This window comes from Pipra filicauda, unplaced genomic scaffold (assembly GCF_003945595.2).
Source record: "Pipra filicauda isolate LSUMZ 115617 unplaced genomic scaffold, ASM394559v2 scaffold63_size3267554_pilon, whole genome shotgun sequence".
Taxonomy (NCBI): Eukaryota; Metazoa; Chordata; class Aves; order Passeriformes; family Pipridae; genus Pipra; species Pipra filicauda.
Window position 1 is genome coordinate 1,977,670 of NW_024104798.1, and position 17,493 is coordinate 1,995,162.

At 37.2% G+C, this 17,493-nt stretch overlaps 1 protein-coding gene across 1 annotated transcript in view; it reads left to right on the top strand.

Annotated features, from left to right (window-relative positions):
- The window catches only part of SUCLG2 (succinate-CoA ligase GDP-forming subunit beta), a 118,435-nt gene that overhangs the window by 9,511 nt on the left and 91,431 nt on the right, over nucleotides 1–17,493 (top strand). Inside the window, exon 2 of the mRNA XM_027723033.2 lies at nucleotides 14,011–14,152. Within this exon, the coding sequence (XP_027578834.1) occupies nucleotides 14,011–14,152 (142 nt within the window). The remainder of the gene's footprint in view (nucleotides 1–14,010; nucleotides 14,153–17,493) is intronic.

Sequence of the window (17,493 nt, forward strand, 5' to 3'; positions counted from 1 at the left end):
TTCCAGGGTATGGTAGGCGTGAAATGCTTCTTTGATAGATATGATTACTTGAGATACGAGTTAAGAAACATTTCTGTTCAACCCATTGACAATGCTTTGAGTTTTCTAATGATTCAGGAAACCTAATTAGGATGCAGGACACAAAAAATTGATAGTGGGTACTTTGTCTCGTGTTTGGTGGTAAAAGAGTTTTAGAATTATTTTTTCCTGGTTACGTTTACTATTTTGAGCACTTCTTCATAGTTGGATAAAAGTATAGTTTTAATCTTGTAAAAAATTAGGAAATTAAACACCTTTCTAAGATGAGAACAAAATATATTGAATTTCCCCTGAAGATATTTAAAATAAAAGAATATTTCTGGTTTATGTGGAGAAGATGGCTCATTTCACTTTTTGAATGTGTGGTGCATATCACCAACACTCTTCTTTCACTGGCCAAGACAGGGAATGTATTTTATGGTATTCTCTGCTACTAATTATGCAGGTGTGTATGGTACTGAGTTTATTTTCATCAGATACTTCAAAGCCTTACTTTTTAGGTCAGGAAAGTATGCTTCTCTTAAAACTTTGAAGTTGAAAAAAGCAAAATGAACGTAATTTGACTAAAATTAATTACTAATGCAAACCAGAGCTTCTGATGGTGAGCACATTGACAAAAGCAGAAATTGAATCCGTGAGTTCATGTTCTTCTTCCTTTGCCCAAGAAAAGGCTCTGAAAATCGATTCCAGAGGTGTAAAGCTTCTGTAGGCATGCTTACTCCTTGGGCACATGTGCATGTGCAATAAGTCATTTTAATACTGTTTTATTCTGCTGAATTTTAGTCTAAAAATGCAAGGAAAAACTGCAGACCATTTGTGAAGTGATAAGGGAGGGCATCTGTTTGCCCCTTTGAGTGGACTGGCAGCTTGGTGTTTGGACAGGCAGCTTTGTTTTGTGACATCCTGTTTGTGGTGTGACCTCAGGCATGTTGTTCAAACCAGACAGTTTTTATGTAATCCTGTAGAATAAGGAATCTGCCGTGTTTCACCTGGGTTTTCCAAAGTTGCCAGTGATTCACTGCTCAGGTGAAGGTTGGTGGGGTGGGAGTGTGCTCAGACCTTTACACACTGACCAGGAAGCATCCGAGAACTTCGTGCCAGAAGTGTGCTGTCAGTTAATTTGCAGACATTTTATTTTGCTGTTTACATTTAAATAGGGGCCTAAATACTCCCATGGGTGGGGAGCAGGATGTGGGTTGTCAGGGTGATGTCCTGCTGAATTTGGAGGTCAATCTGTAGCAGCCTGACTGGAACAACTGCTCAACAATAGGCTGGCAAGGTGTGAGAAATGGAGGAGTGAGGTCAGGGTCTTACTGTTCAAGAGGACATTCCTTCCACCATCTCCTCTTTCACTTTTGAGGACTGTAGTCCTCACAAAAGCATATCTTCCTGCAGACACCAGACAGATCATCCAGGTGGTGGCTGCTAGGGATCTGCCTTGTAGCACACAAGGATGTGGGCTCAGATTCTGGTTTTGTGAGATAAGGAGAATAAGGATGACAGAAGGAGCTCAAGTCTGACCCTGTGCATGTTCCTGGTAGTTTACAATGGAGCTTAGTAGGTAGGAGAGTGTATTTACAGAATAGCTGTCAAAATCCCTGAGTGTAAGCAAGCTGTAAATAAGTCTATAGAGTATAATCATTACTGGAGACTTTAAATCTGCAATGAGTGAAGGACTTGCTTCAAGTTCATTCTTGTCTCTGCGTCCTTGCATGAGAAGTAAACAGAAGGATAAATCAGAATGCTGAGTTTATAAATGAGATTTAAAGGCACATTGGAACAGAATTGTGTAGTTTCATTTGTGCTTTCTGGAGTTAATGACCCAACTGAGTTCTGCAGTTTAGGAACATCCCATCCCATCACACTACATCATTTCCAGGGGAGTGCAGAGGTTAAGCCTGGGATCAATCAGTTTGCAATCAGACTGATTATAAAAGGACAAGGAGGAGTAGAAGATAAAATCAAAAGAACTTAGGACAAACATTTGGGAACCCTTGAAGTAAAAGGGTTTCTTGCAGTAGACAGGTAGCAGGAACATTCAGGAGAACTGTTAAGGGAGTCATTACATTTTGTTAAGGTTGCAGGCAGGATTTTCAGTCACGCTTCCTCCCTGAGTACATTTACTATCCTTACTGTTTTATCTGCAATACTGTGAAATATCCAAGACATAACTGAGATGTTTGTAAAACTTTGTGGTTTTCGTGTGCATATGGCTGTGGTTCAGCTTAAGGGGAAAGGTTCCTGAATAGATACTCTTCTATTTTATTTTTTTTTTATCCAATCTATGTGGCTTTGTAAATCTAAATTTCAGAATTGTGAATGAGATTGGTGCTGTCTTCTGAAATCCTCTTCTGTTTCTGTGAAATTTGTTAAAGCACAGAAAAATGGTGCTGTTTCCTGTTGGAGCCACTGTGGAAAGATTTAGAAGGTGGGCTTCAATGAAAGAGATAAATAAAGCAAAGGAAACCTTGACAGCACCCAGCTGCCTCAGAACTGATGGACACACTCCTGGCCCCCTTTCCTGGACAAGGGATCCCACCACTGAGAGAGGAAAAAAAACCCTTTGAATCAAAAATAAAGAGGGATGTTGAACTACCATTATATGTTTCCTAATATATATTGATTAATATGTCATTGCAGTGTAATGTATTTTTTTTAGTGGAAGGGAATGTTGTTTTAAAGGTGGAAGAGATAAATCCTCACGAGTATTTCACGTTAATTTTGAGGTAGTGGGGAGTGAGTGAAATGCTCAATCCCCCCAGTCATGACGGCATTGAATTTTCATCTTAAAAAACTTGAATAGAGACACATATTTTTAGATTCAGTTACCTAGGAAAGTTGACAGTTCAGCTTGTGAGTGAGTTTTGGGAAGGTTCACCCACTTCAGTGAGGAAATCGGGGGAGAGTGAGGGAGTTTGATTCATGACTTGACTTTGGGGTCAAATGTAGTAGGCTTATTTCTTTAGTTAAATCATTCACTCTCCCAGGTTAATTTTAACATTCTGGGTAGGCTGTTCAGGTTGAGGCTGAAACTGTTCTTTTTATAATTGGTTTCTGCAGGATCTTGTTACTTTGAACTGTCCTGTATTACACATAAATGTCAGACCTTCCTACTCTGCCTAAAAATGCACCCTGCTGCAGTCTCTTGTGTCTGACTTTGTATTTTCTTCTTAAAAAGCAGAAATGTGGCTTATATAGCCATATCATGTAGAGAGTATTTTATAGGTGTTTATTTGATACAAATTTCCATTCATTTCTATGATATTATTGAAATAAAACTCCTTTGGCAAGACCTGAAATTTGAAGGAAAACTTAATATTGTTTCTCATTTAAATTGTGTATGAATAAATGATTACAAATTGACAGATATTGCTTATAGTGATTCCTTTCTTGAGTGAAAAACCAATTTCTCTTTCCTTCTTAATTTAGGAACTTAAAATTATTAAGAGATAGAAAGAGAAACTAGATGCAGCCCCAACACAAGCAAAGAGAAATTGTGAGTTGAAAGTTTAATAGTTGCTTTTGGTTTCAGGGCCATTCTGCAGGGCACTAAATCTGCAGATGAACCAGCTTTTACTGCCCTATTCCTGTGGATAGGTTAGAATTTATTAGTACCAATAGCAGGAAGGTGCAGTGGGTGGGTGGTTGGAAAATGCAATGGACTGTGTTCTCCAGTGTCCTAATCCGAGTCCTTCGGCCTCTGCCCCGATGGGCTGGGCAGAGCTGGTGCCTCACCTGGACACCATTTCTCTCCCTGGTGGAGCTGAGCTCTGTTAACACCTCTGCAGGGTTTGAAGAGCTCTGGCATTGCACACCAGGTGGCTTCAGTCCCTCACCTCTGTTAGGAGGGTCCAAGGCCCTTGGGGGTGAGCTCCCAGGTCAAGTTTGCTGCTGCAGCAAATCCAGAGGATTTGCTCCCTATCAGGCTTTTATTATTCCTTTAAGTAGCGTACAATATTTTCTGGTTTAATTTGTTTTGAAATTATTCAGCCATACTTTGTAATGCCTTATGGAACTCATCAATACTGCCTGTGTATCTGTCTAATGACAGTTCAGTAAATTAGCATAATCATTAAACAAACAAATTATCGTTCTGCTAGTAATTGGTGACTGCCTTTCTCAACAGATGAGTGATGTCAACTGGCATCTATTAGTTTAGTGTGCTTTGTTATCTTTAGGTAGGTAATCTGTGGTTTATATCCTTGCTTTATTATGTTGCATTAGAATAATCACTGCTGCCTGGTGATGGAAGAAAAGTAGTTTCTCTTAAATAAAATGGATGAGATGACTAAATATACCTTCTTTAGCATTTCAGTTAAAATAGCTTTCTTCTCTAAAATTGACATGTTACTAGTTTAGAAAAACTCTTCCCTTTATTTCTTTGATGTTTGTCACCATCTTTATGTTTCCTGCTGTGATGCACTGTGATTCCTGCCCTCCTATCTCTGCTTTGCAGTGGCTCCTGTTTAAAAGAACCATGCAATGTGACAAGAGGAATTGGCTTTTCCTTCAGCTATGGGAAAGTATTCAGGGGAAGATTTAACTAAGCGTTTTGTTTGCATGAACTAGAATTAAATGGTGACACAAACACATAATACAGTAATAAAAAAATCCTTTGATTGTTTTAAACTGTAGGCTTTTGAACTAAGGCTCTTCTGGAGTGTTACTCTTCTGGACAGTGAATTGCACTGAATTTGAGTAATTGCTTCAAAGGAAAAATGCAGTTGAGGAAGTAGCTTCATTTTGTCTTCCCCAGGCTTGGTTTGCAACAGGCAGTGCAGTCTCATTTTCAGTAATGTGGCCTTCTGAGCAGAAGTGGTGACCTGTTTCACTCTTTTGAAGCTTTTAAAGACACTTTCCAAGCTCTCGGCCACCCTCTCAACTGCATGAGTCTAATTTTTGTAAAGAATTTAACAGTAGAAATCCTAATGATAATATTGTGAGCTCCTTTTATAACCAAGTCCTCAATTTTTTTCTGTATTTTTTTGAGCATATGAAGTGAACCATTTAGTTAGTTACTTAGGCATCTCGTTTCAAAGAATCATAGATATTAGGAATAGTAATAATCATCCACCAGAACAGGCAGTCTGGCTTTAGTAAACAACAATGGAGGTGCATATTTCATGTGGCTTTTTTTACTTTATTTTATTTGAAGTTGAATTCCATAAACCTTTACAGTTGCAACAACAGATCTCACTCATTCTGAAAAGTCAGTATATGGTGCAGTGGTATAAAACAGTAAATTGCCCCTGCAGTGTATTGATCAAAATTTTGTAGCCTTGAAAGAACTGGGAAATGAGATATTGTTTTGCTTGGGTTTTTTTAAAACATACTGTATTTTACTGCTTAAGATATTTTGTGTGGTATATTTGAAGGAATAAATATGGAACTAAAAGGCCTATAACTGTCAGCTAGAGTTTGTGTGTTGGTTTAGTTTTAATTCACTTAAAATAAATTCCCATTTGTAGGAATAAATAATGGAACTTAACTATTAAAAGGTCTTCAGCTACACCTGCAGAAGATTTTAAAATCCAAGACTCATGTTTAAGGTCAAGTCTGCTGATGGTGTTTTGATATAGAATATAAGAAATAAGCAATTTGTAACTGCTGCAAACAAAAGTATGGAAAATTTTTTTTGTCAGGAAAATATTCAAGACTTCTTACTCAGCTAGCTCAAAGAATCAGTTTTATCCTTACATAAATGTATCACAGAAATCTAGATGGAGACTTTGATTGTAATGCTCAGTGTTGCATGAGTTTGCTGGTCTCTGCTGGTACCAAAGGGACCTCGCTGCCATATGGTATCCCAGCTAAAGTGGGCAATTTGGGATGTTGAGGGAAGATGGTTTTCCTCTGTGACTTTTCAATAGGATGACCTGGATACCAGTTTCTACTTTGGAAAATGGAAATGACTGGTTTTGTGGCAGCCAACAGGACGTTACTTGGGAAGGACATTTGCTGTCCTGTTTTTCATAATGTACCCACAGGTTTGTGGCTTTGGCCATCTTTGGAGAACAGGGGATGTGTCCTTTGGCTCAGTGTGACAGATCTTACAGCCCATCAGCCCTACCATGAGTCCTTACATTTTCTTTTGTGCTCGAAAGACTTGCTTTCCTACAGAGCATACGTTTGCTTTTTATGACTTACGTTTGCAATAAACTGAGGTGCCCTTTTTCTAAATTTTTGTTTCTTGTCATTTCATGGGTACTGCCAGCAAACTGAAATGAGTGTTTTAGTTTGTTTTCAGTGGCCTATGTGGTATATTTTAAGTATATGACCTAATAAAATGCCCCCATACCTGCAGTGTTTTATGTGAAGATGCTCAGTTTAGTTGTATTTCTGATGGTTTCCTTTTGATAGGAACTTTTACATCTTTGTCAATTATAGAGGTTGTATGTCAATAACTATAATAAAGGTTTATTTCTCATATTGATGAACAGTGTGCTCTTTCATTACTGTCATCTTTGTGTGTCTGTTTTCTCTCTTATGTGCTTAGAATTGTATTACAGGTCAGAGTGCACAAATTGAATAAACTGGAATGCTGTAGAATGTGTTGGCTAAGCAAATAGATTTTTGGTGGCAGACTTTTATTTTAGATCAGATACACTAAACACACTTCCTTTTAATTTCAGACACAGAATACATCTGAAAGACCTCCTCAGAAACACCACAGTTTTTCTTCCCAGATGACTTATTTCCAATATAACCATTACAATGAAGTCCAGATTTATAAAACTTGATGCTGTATACATTTGGCATGTAATTTGCATTCATGCAGAGATAATTTGCATTGCTAGAGCTGTTTCATACTGGCACGGGATCTGTTAGTATAGTTACAGCTACTTGACTTCAGCGGAGCAGCAGAGGAGGAAAAAAGCAGTAGGCATTTATTTGACCAGCTTTAGTGTCAGGTGCTGTTAAGAAATCCATCTTTGTTTTGTGATGTTCATATTGGCTTCCATTCAGACTATGAATGAAAAGGGAATGTGGGATGATGTTGAAGTGAGTATTCCTTTAACAGTCATGCAGTAAAATGCATTAAGCTACATTAAAATAATCAGTAGAGCTGCTCAAATTATATAGGTGTGTCAATGGGAGTTCAATTGTCATAGAAATTTCCTTAGTGGTGATTTTGTTTTCTTTAATAGTGCTGATTGTCACCAAATTCTCTTCCCCTGGTTAGAATTATTTGGCATTTTCCAAAAGTAGAGATTTGACCTGCAGAGTGTTGCCAAGAGAAAATAAGTATTTAAGGTTAGGGTTTTTTAAAAGGGAAATTATCTAAACGTCATCATGGGACTTGATATGGTAAAATACTTAGTAGTGGATGGTTAGCCAAGGTAGTCCCATGTGGAATTAGGCATTAAACAGCACAGAATTTTGTGAAATTTAACTTTACTGAGACCAAAAGGTCTTGGTTGTAATAGAGATTATAATTTGAATCTTTGGTTGTTTGTCAGACTTGACCTTTCAGTTATTCTTTCTGGCAGTTTCTTCATATACCTGTTACAGAACAGACTTAAATGATTCTATTCTATTTAGTCTAATAAAAAAAAAAAATGTGGCTTAAGGTTTGAATTTTACAGGTAGGTAGCGGGGTCTGCCTGAAAATGCTGCTCTCCAACCCGTGCTGCTTTTTCCAGAAATTATTTTCATTCGGTTTTGCTTTTTGGAAGGGACCTGTCCTCTAGCAATAACTTGCTGAGTTGAAGTGTAAGTGCAAAGTCCCAGTGGTTGGTGACACTGCTGGCTAAAAATGTTCCTGTCCTGAGCTTCAGTTGCTCTACTGACACAGGCACTGTAAGGCTCAGCTGTGAGGTGATTTGGCTTCAAAAAGCCCCTGGTTTTTTTTACATATGTGTATGATCGTGGTGTCTTCTTCTTGTTTGTTTATTAAAGCTCGTCTGTTTATCTCACCAGTGTGACAGTCCTTGGTCCCTGCTGCACAGGTGCTTTATGGCACCATTTATGTGGAATCATGTCTTGGAGTCAGTCTTGGGTGTTTTACCAAGGACGCCAAAGAATGGAAAAACATTATTCTGAGCATATAGGTTCAGATAAGAAATAATCAGTAGCATAATTTAATGCAGTTTGGGTTTACTGATGCTGCTCTTGTTTTGTGGTTATATGGAACATTTATTTCCGAGCAGAGTTCTGCTGAAGTCATTAACATGCAACTTGCAAACTTCTGGTGAATGTGTTAAGACAGTTTCTCCTGTTTTTATGTGTGTGTGTTTTCTTATTTCAAAAGCAAGCACTCAAAAGATACCTCCTGGGTCATCTGAAAGATGTTGTACATCAGAGTAGTTAATGCTGCATATATAAGCACAACTATGTCTCTCTGTTGCAGTGTTTTCTAAATCTATCTTTTTTTTCATTTATTTTGAAGTAAATTTCTGCTAGAAAATGTACTTGTAGTTCCCCTTCTGTTGTTATTTTTAGCCTGGATTATTTAAATAATGCAATTTTTTTTCTTGCCCTGTGACAGCTCGAGGATTGACAAGGGGAGTAGTGGAAGTATAATGCAACTGCTCTCCAAATACATTATTTGAGTCGAGTCCTTAGTGTTTGATACAAAAAACCCCACCAAACAAAAAGGATGGTATATAAGAGATTATTCATGTTATATGAACAATCAATTTTTTCTCTAGCAGTCATCAATGAACCACTGATACAGTTCTGTAACACCTGACCTTGGCAAGATGATCAGAATGAGATGTTTGATTTCTCGATGTGTGGGCCACTCATTTAATGGTGCTGTTGGACCAATCATGGTCTCTGGTTCCATGAAGAAGGAACTTTGAACAGAAAGCTTGTTCAGAATTAAATGGTAACAGCAGTTTTCTGAAATCCTCCCCACTTCACAGACTTTTGGTCCACATTAGTGTGATTCTGACTGGTAACAAAAATCTTGGAGGTTGCAGAAGGGAAGGGGAATTAGAGGCAAACCTCAACCAGTACTAATTCCTTGTGCTTTTGGAAAATGCCAAATAATTCAAGCCAGCAGGAGAGAATCTGGTGTGAAACTTGTACTTGATTGAATAATTCTGCTTTCATCTCACTTTGTGTTACTATTTAGTTGAGGCCTTTTGTTACACTTATTTGACTTCTGGGACTTTTGAAGCTGTTGTCAGGCTCTGAGGAAATGTTATCAGTTATGAAAGAGCCCTATTTAAGTATATTAATCTCTTTGATAAGCACTTATGTTAGAAATTTAATCTTAAGATATATCTTATTAGGATGAATTTAATTCCTCTTAAATGCTTTATTATTTTAAATAACAATTTTTTATTTTCTGTGTGGTACTAGTGATGTTTTTCTTAGTTTTATGAACTGATTTATTCTTAAAGCTTATTTGTGGTTTAAAAAACAAAGAAAAAAATCCCTTTCAATTTATCAGACAGATCTTAATCTCAAATAAGAGCTACTTTGCATCTACAGTGTTGTACATCAATACACAACACACAAAGTTCTCATATGAAAGCTATTTTTTCTTGTAGTAATACCAGATCTGTTGGAAGTCTTTAGCAGACCAATGAATTATATGTATTTTAGCCTTTTTATAAGAATTTGCTTTCAAAATACTAAATCCTTTAGTTTGAATTTTTCTTTATTCCATTCCATGGAAATATATAGTCTGGATTTTCAGGTAAGCTCACTGGAGTGATTTTAAGTTTTTCTGTGTTATGGCAACTGTAGCTGACATGCTAAAAAGTAAAATGCCACTAAAAAGCAAAGATTTAGGAAAATTTAAACCTACAGCCCTTCTTTGGGCTCTTCAGAGCTTGATAGAAGTTAATATTCAAGGTTAAGGTGTATTTACAGTAATGAGGGTGTGGGTAAGTTCAGTAAAATGTTGCAAAACTTCCTCTTGCTGTTAGAAAAATTATGTTCAGGATAACAGAGAAATGCCACTGGTGGAAAATTTTCTGGTTTTTGCATGTCACCTTATGAAGGTGAAACATGAGTTGTCCCATAGGGAGTCAGGGCTTTACTGAAGTCCACAAACTATTTCCAGGCTCTTCTTCACAGGCTGGTGGGATGGGATGTGCTCCTTGTACTCCAGTGCCACCTTGCAATAAAGACACAGATGAAACACAGATGTATCTTAAACTGCTGGAACACACTGGGCTTCAGCTGGAACAGAGCTCCATGGGAAGATCTGAGAGATCTGTGCTGGTTTCTGGTAGGGCTTTCTGACCTGTATGTGGGGAAACAGATAAAAAGTCTTCAAGCAAAGATAAGCTGGGAATAGGAGATGGTGAGAATCAGTAATGAACAGAAATCCCTAAAAGGTAGGGATTCTGCTGTCCTGTGGTTTAGATTCTCTTTTGCTTGCTTCCCCCAAGTCCCCTCTCAGATTGAGATTATTATTTTTCTGATGGTAAATTACAACCTAATTCTTCATTCTGTCTTTCCTGAGGGCTGAGACCACGGTGGTGAATTTAGCAGAGCTGTTTGATGGTGCTGAGAGCAATGAAATTGTGGATGAGTAGAGCTACAGAGTGGGAAAATAAACAATACAAGGACACATGATGCTGGAGTTATGTTTTGTGCTGTGTTAAAGTCTCCTAATATCTTCCAGGAGGAAGGGATGGATTATTGCTGCCAGTGGAAGACTGGTTGTGGGAAATAGCTTCCTTTGAAACCTTTGTAGACTCTTCCTGGGCTGTTTTGAGGCTGTGCCTTTGTCCTTTAGCTCTGTTATGGTCAGTCTCAGGCATAGATTTATCTGTAGGATATATGGATGTTTATGATGCCCAAGAACTTATGCTATTTGAAGCCCATCTCAAATTCTTGTGAATGCTTGGTATAGATGTGTTTGGGAGGGTTGGAATTCAAGATTCCTATACCAATTAATTCTTTTTGTTGCTGTTCCTTTTAAGTACAGACACAGATTTATTGCAACCAAAACATCTTTGAGTTGGGAATTGGTTCACAGAATCATCTGTTTACTCACATTTCTAAGATCTCACGGTCACTTTTTCTTTCTTCACCCTAAAACACATCTGTCTGCAGCTGTTTTGATTTTTCAAGATGGTCTTGAAAGAGATGTAGCCCTCACAGATTCAAAGCTTTTGCTTTATTTCATCTCTTTAACTGCTTTATTTTCCCTGCAGTTCTCAAGACACACAGTATGTATCCTGTGAGTGCACTAAAGCAAGTTTTTCATGTTCCTTGCTCTTCAGAGCTTCTGGAGCAGACTTCAGATACTAATTTATTTTGTCAAGTAGTTGATTCACAACCAGGACTTTGTCTTCTGTGAAAAGTCTTGATTAAAACTCTTTATTTGGCAGTCAGTGATGATGGTCTCTCTTAGAATCATGTTATGTAGGAGAAGAAAAAAAAAGTATGTGCTCACTAACCTGAAGTTTGTAGCTTTGCTTTTCCGTGCCAGCAGTTCTTGGCCAGATCTTTGTTTCATCACCCTTAGGTCTGCTTAGACAGTTCTTTCAAATTCCTTTCTGTGTTCATCAGCCCTGTCTGCTTTATAATTTATGAAGGAAATATTGTCATAATATGTAAATATTAGATATTATGTGCAGTTTTTATAAAAGAACAGACCTATGTCCATATGCTTACGTATATCTGCACTGTATGGATATGTAATAAGATGTTTAACATCTCAGCAATGAAGTGTCCCTGTGGGACATTTTGAGTTGTATTTTTGAGTTGTAAAACTGTTATATCCCAAAAGCACCTGTAACAGGGCAAGAAGATGTTTGGGGACAGAGGTCCCTGCAGGTTCCTGTTGGAGCTGTTGGGCTTTCTTTTACTCATTGACAGGTCAGGCTGAATTAATGTTGGAGGGAGGCACCAGTGGTGGCACTGGAGATGAATTTTTTTCATAAAATAAATGGAGCTTTAACTGCTTTTCTCACTGTCATCTCTGTTTCTTACCCCTCACATGTTGGAAGTTATCACTGGTGGCTTTATTAGGTGGTGACCCTTTGCAGTCCTTATTATTTAAGAGATTCCTTAAAAGATTTTATTACTTAAGCCTTGCAGTTTGAACGAGCAGTGGAGGTGTCTTTGTGCTGCATTGCAAATTCCTGAACTAATTAATTCCTACCTGAATAGAACATTTGAAAGAAATTTGTGTTGAAAGAGACTTTTGTCAAGAAACAACAACAAAAGTCTTCCCCAGAATGAAAGTGTTTGAATATTTTCCTTCTTATTTATTTGCTTTATATCAGGGTTAGTAATGCATACATGTGAAATGATTTATTGTTCTAAATTATGAATAAAAGCTGCTTTGAAGACTTGTTGTTTATAAAATCGGTGACCAAAATTTTATCAGCTGTATTACTGAACTGGAGAAATTTTTAGATAAACTTAAAGGGTCCCTGAAGTAATAACTGTTAAAGCCTGGCAGAGAACTTATAATAGGAAAACAAATTAAATGTCAACAATTATGAAAGTGACTTTAAATTTTGACCCTACATTTGAAATATTGAACCAATGTGATAACATATTGTCTGTGAATAGCATGGAGGAACATAAATCATACTGAGGTGTTTGTATGATGTGTAGAATTCGAGACAGCCATAGAGCCAAGCTGACAATGGCATTTTGTTCCTCTAAAATGTGTTAATCAGGTTAGAGATAAAAGAATTTAAAATGTGTCGTTCTGAGCTATTTGTAACTGCTTAAGTTCTGTGGGAGTCACTTTTGCAGAAAACATGCAGTTATATTCTGTAAAGGATGGGTTTGTATTTTCTTTATGTATCTTTTGTGCTGTGTTTCAAAGCAAACAGAACAGATAGGGGGTTGTTTTTGAGACAACTCAGCATGTAAACCTTGAGTATTGTGAAAGGATGTGTTATTGAAAGACTTTAGCATGGAGGGGTTTTTTTTTCAGTCTAAAGTTGCATTAGGATAATATTATTTTATCGTGCTGTTAGGGACCAAAGTATTAGTATAGTAAATAATCTCTGTGTAACATATCTAAATATGTAGCACTAGCTTGCATGCTGTGCTCCTTACTTCAGGAGAAACCAAGAATTGATTGTGGCTGTCTGCCAGGCCAGCAGTTTGTCTCTCCTTGTGGGAAGAGCATCTTTTGCTGGCATAAATGGGATTGTCCCATTGCCAGGAACCAACTCCACCTTTTGCCATTATGCCATTGCCAGGAGTCAGCTCCAGTTCCTTAATTATCCCTTTTGTCTTTAACAGCTTAACCTGTATGAAGAACGTGGCCTTAAAGACGTTCAGTAACAATCCTGTGACTTTGATAGTGTCTGCACTCAATGTTTACTGCCCCAGGCAGGTGTGATGTCCGTGTGTTCACATGCACACACCAGCATCTACACTGGGAGATTGAGAATGGGAAGGGGATTCTTCTCCAGCTCTTGTTGGCCTGGCATGGCTGATGTGGCTGTGCTGGCATCCTCAACAAAATGCACTTAAAAGCACAACCATCTGAGCACAGATAACAGACCACTGAAAATAAATATATTAGTACGTAGTTTCTTACAAGATGATGCTAATTCCATGTAGTTGGTTTTCTCCTCAGATGTGCTGCAATAAATGCTTAGAATAAGTGGAAATAACTTTATAGGGAAGAATTGTATGAAATGTCATGTGAATAAGGATATTTAATATAAAACTGAATTTGTTTTAAGATAACAATCTGTTACTATTTTTATAGCAGAGGATAACATAAAAGCATAAATAGACTTTAGAGTTCAAGCCAAGTTTACCAATCTGCCTTGATATTAAATGCAAGACATTTTGTGTAGCCAAGTGAGCTTTGTGTCGCTTTTAGAAAATATCTGTAGCTTTCAGAGTACTTTGGGTGCACAAATGTTAAGAAAAGGCACTTAGGTAAATCAATACCTGTTTTACCTTTTCTCTGGGTGTCGTTTAACTGCTGGTTTGAGATAACCATAAGGTGGAAGAGCTCAGTGGGCTGTCTCATGAACTGTTCTTAATGAGCATTATATTATTTTCCCCTCTAATTTTTTCTAGGCTGTTCAATTAACCCCCAGACGATGGCTGAACCTGCAGGAGTACCAAAGCAAAAAAATAATGGCAGACCACGGGGTTACAGTTCAGAGATTCTTTGTAGCTGATTCTGCAAATGATGCCCTGGAGGCTGCTCAGAGACTAAGTAAGTTGACTGATAATGGGAGGAATCTGCTTCACTGGATAGCAATCTGGGAAGTAAATTGCTTTCTAATAAGTTGTACACAGTCTTTAAATTGATGCTTATTGCAAAGGTTTGATATTTTATCCAGACCATAAATATCTGCTTAAGTTTATATGGGAAAAGTAGTTTATAACAGCAATACTTAGAACTTTATTTCTCAAATGTTTTGTATGCAGCATGTAACGTGGATTCTTTAATTAACATTATTTATGTAATTAGGAATAATTCAGAATATGGTTACTGAGGAACATTATTTGTTGTTGTGTACTTGATGTAATTTAAGGAACTGAAATAAATGAGCTTGTGTAAAAAGTTGTTTTCAAACAAAAATTTGCTCTATTGGAAAGCAAAGGAAAAAAAGGGTTGGGGACTCTCCAAAATATAAAAAATTTAAAATATATTTACAACCCAGTTGGACACAGTCTGCTTTAGATGACCCTGCCTTGAGCTGATGGGTTGGATTAGATGTCCTCCAGAGGTTCTTGCAACCTCAACTGTTCTGTGATTCTATGAAAAAATAAAATATGCACAAGAGAATTTTATACTTGTGTATTTGTTCACATGTGTGTGTCCATATGAAGAGATAAAAAAAAAAAAGTGAGTTGAGTTACCTACCATCACAGAAGGACTTGACAGTGGCTTGGAGAGAAGACCTACTTCTGGAGCTGCATTTTGGTTCTCTAACAACATCCTCATTTTAGTGTGATGAACATGTGATAATGTGGGTCAGAAGTGAATTTATGTAATACCTTTTCTCTCAAAAAGAAATGCCTTGAGGTACTTTGTCACCCTGTTCTAACTCTGAAATAATTTTTCTACTTTTTAAAGTTGAACAGTTTGCATAGTTTTCCTCTTTTCATTTAGCCTTTGTTAATATGTCCAACATCAAAATGCCAGAGGCCAGACATTATTGTAGTCTAATTGTGTAGTAACAGGAAGGGTTTTTTTTGTTTTATGCTTTACATAATGCACAGGCCACTTAGTTAAATGCATTTCAGTTTTGCACACTGGAAGGTAAATTAAAACAACTTACTCATATCAAAGATCTCATCAGAGCTCAAGTAGCTGAATAGCATTATCATAATGGTTTGCTCAATCTCTAGAAATTCATTAAAGTGGTACATTTTTCATTGATCAAAACCTTCTTATAACAACCAGTGTACTTGAAAATATATTTGAAACAAAAAATTAAATGCAACTGTTACGGTCATTTAGCAGTACAGAATGGAAAAGTTGGACATAAAGCAAAGCACATAAAATTGCAGTGTTTCCTCATGTCTGGATGTCTGAGAAAATCAAGAAGTGCTGACTGAAGCTGTGGCAGGTTTATCACCAGTCTTACAGCACTTAAACTCTCCTCTTCATGATTGAACTCATAAATGGATTGGTCTGTCCAATAACTATTACTATTCTTGATCTGTATAACTTTGGAGAAATAAATGGCTCCATTAAAGGCATAAACCTCCTTTGGTTTATGATGCCAAATTTATTTTAAGTAACCTCTGTAGCTTGCTTGCTTTTCAAATCACAGAAGTATCAGTTAATTTAAAAAAAAAACCCAAACTGTGTTTAAATTGAAATAATCAAAAGTAAAATCTAAAACCAAGAAATATTTGCCAATGAAACTTTACCAGATAAGTTGTATTTTAACGGGGTTGGCTTGTTAACACTTCAGAAATTGTAAGTCAGTGGTACCTTTCTTCTTCTGAGGTAGCTTCATTCAGCCACTCTGCAGTACTGAGTGTTAAAGAATTGTGGTTTCTGGTGTGGAATCTCTTCCCTGTTGAAACGATTGACACTCCACTGATCCACTAAATAATTAACACCATCCTTGTAATCATTCTGATAGTGTGCTGTTGTCGTACTTGTAACATGCACTTTGAAAACTAGGCATCAAGAACACCAGTTTTGCTACTATGGTCATTGTTGTTCCAGGATTTAATCAGGTTTATCTTCTTTATGATCCCTCAGACCAGCAGTGTCTCTGTCACTCAGGTTTATCTGCACAGTTTGCAGCTGAATATGCAGCCACAAAAAGTACAGGGTTATGGGAAAACAAAACACTTCAGCCTCCAGGAGGCAGAAAATATTACAAAATAGAATAACCAGTGAAGGCAGCTTTGGGATGTTGTTGATAGGCATTCTGCAGTAAATCTGGTGGGAGGCCAGTCACCTCTGCCAAGTCCTGCTCAAAAATCTGATGTTTTAGATACTGGCTGCCACATTGCAGCTGTCCTTAACTTTCTCTGCTTCAAAACAAGAAAAGATGCTTGCCAACATATTTTAAAGATAAAAATAAGATGAAGTTATCAAAACTTGAAGGTCAAAGGTTCGGTATTTTTCTTACGAAAGGAAATGCTTTCTATAAATCTGTCATCATGAATACAGGAGAAACCAGAACTTTCCTTTATAGCCTTACAGCATTACATCACTCACGTGGGTCTGTGCCTGTGATAAAGGGATACAGATAAGGGGGTAGAAAATTTCTGTCATGGAACTTTGTATAAAGTGTGGGATTCACAATTGAATTTCACAATTTCACCAAGTATTTTATGCTTGACAGAGCTGTCTGTACTGCTGCAGGCCTGTGCTCACCAGTTTTGCTATTGTTGGATTTCCTGTTGATGCGATGGAAAGAGATGAGATTAGATAATTTTTGCTGCTGTCTTCACTTGTCAGGAAGGTGTTAATGCATGTGTTCTTGAAAGGGTTTGCCTTTATCCAGTATCAGCAGTTTTGTTACACTTTGCTCATTTCCTCTATTCCTCTCTATTTTTATTAATATGTACACTGAATGTTAATTTTCTCAAAGACTTTCAAAACTTACCAACAGCACAAAAGGCATTCTACAAGGAATTTTTAATGGAATTAAAGGATTGATTTTAATTTTTTTTCCCTTCTAAGATAAGAATGGCAGATGTGCAGAAAATTAAAATGACATCACTAATATTGACTTCAAAAGAAGTTGTACACAATCAAGAATACAGAATTAAGCCCCAAGGAATTCATTGCCTTCTACATTCTAAGCAATTTTCAGGTGTAACTCTTGTAGAGGAGGAAATATTTACAGAATACCAAGCAATGCAGTCACAGTAGTTTTCTGGTATATGTAAAATTGCTTGTTTTTCAAGAGAGGAAAGAAAAAGGCATTGTACTGTTTTGCTGCAATAGAGTGGTGCTGTTTGATCTGCTCTGTGAAGAAACTCAATCTGTAAAGAGGTTCTTACAGTTCCAGTGCAACTATTTAATAGAACAAAGTGAAATATTTGGGAGCTGAGGTTTTGTCTGAAATGTAAGATGCT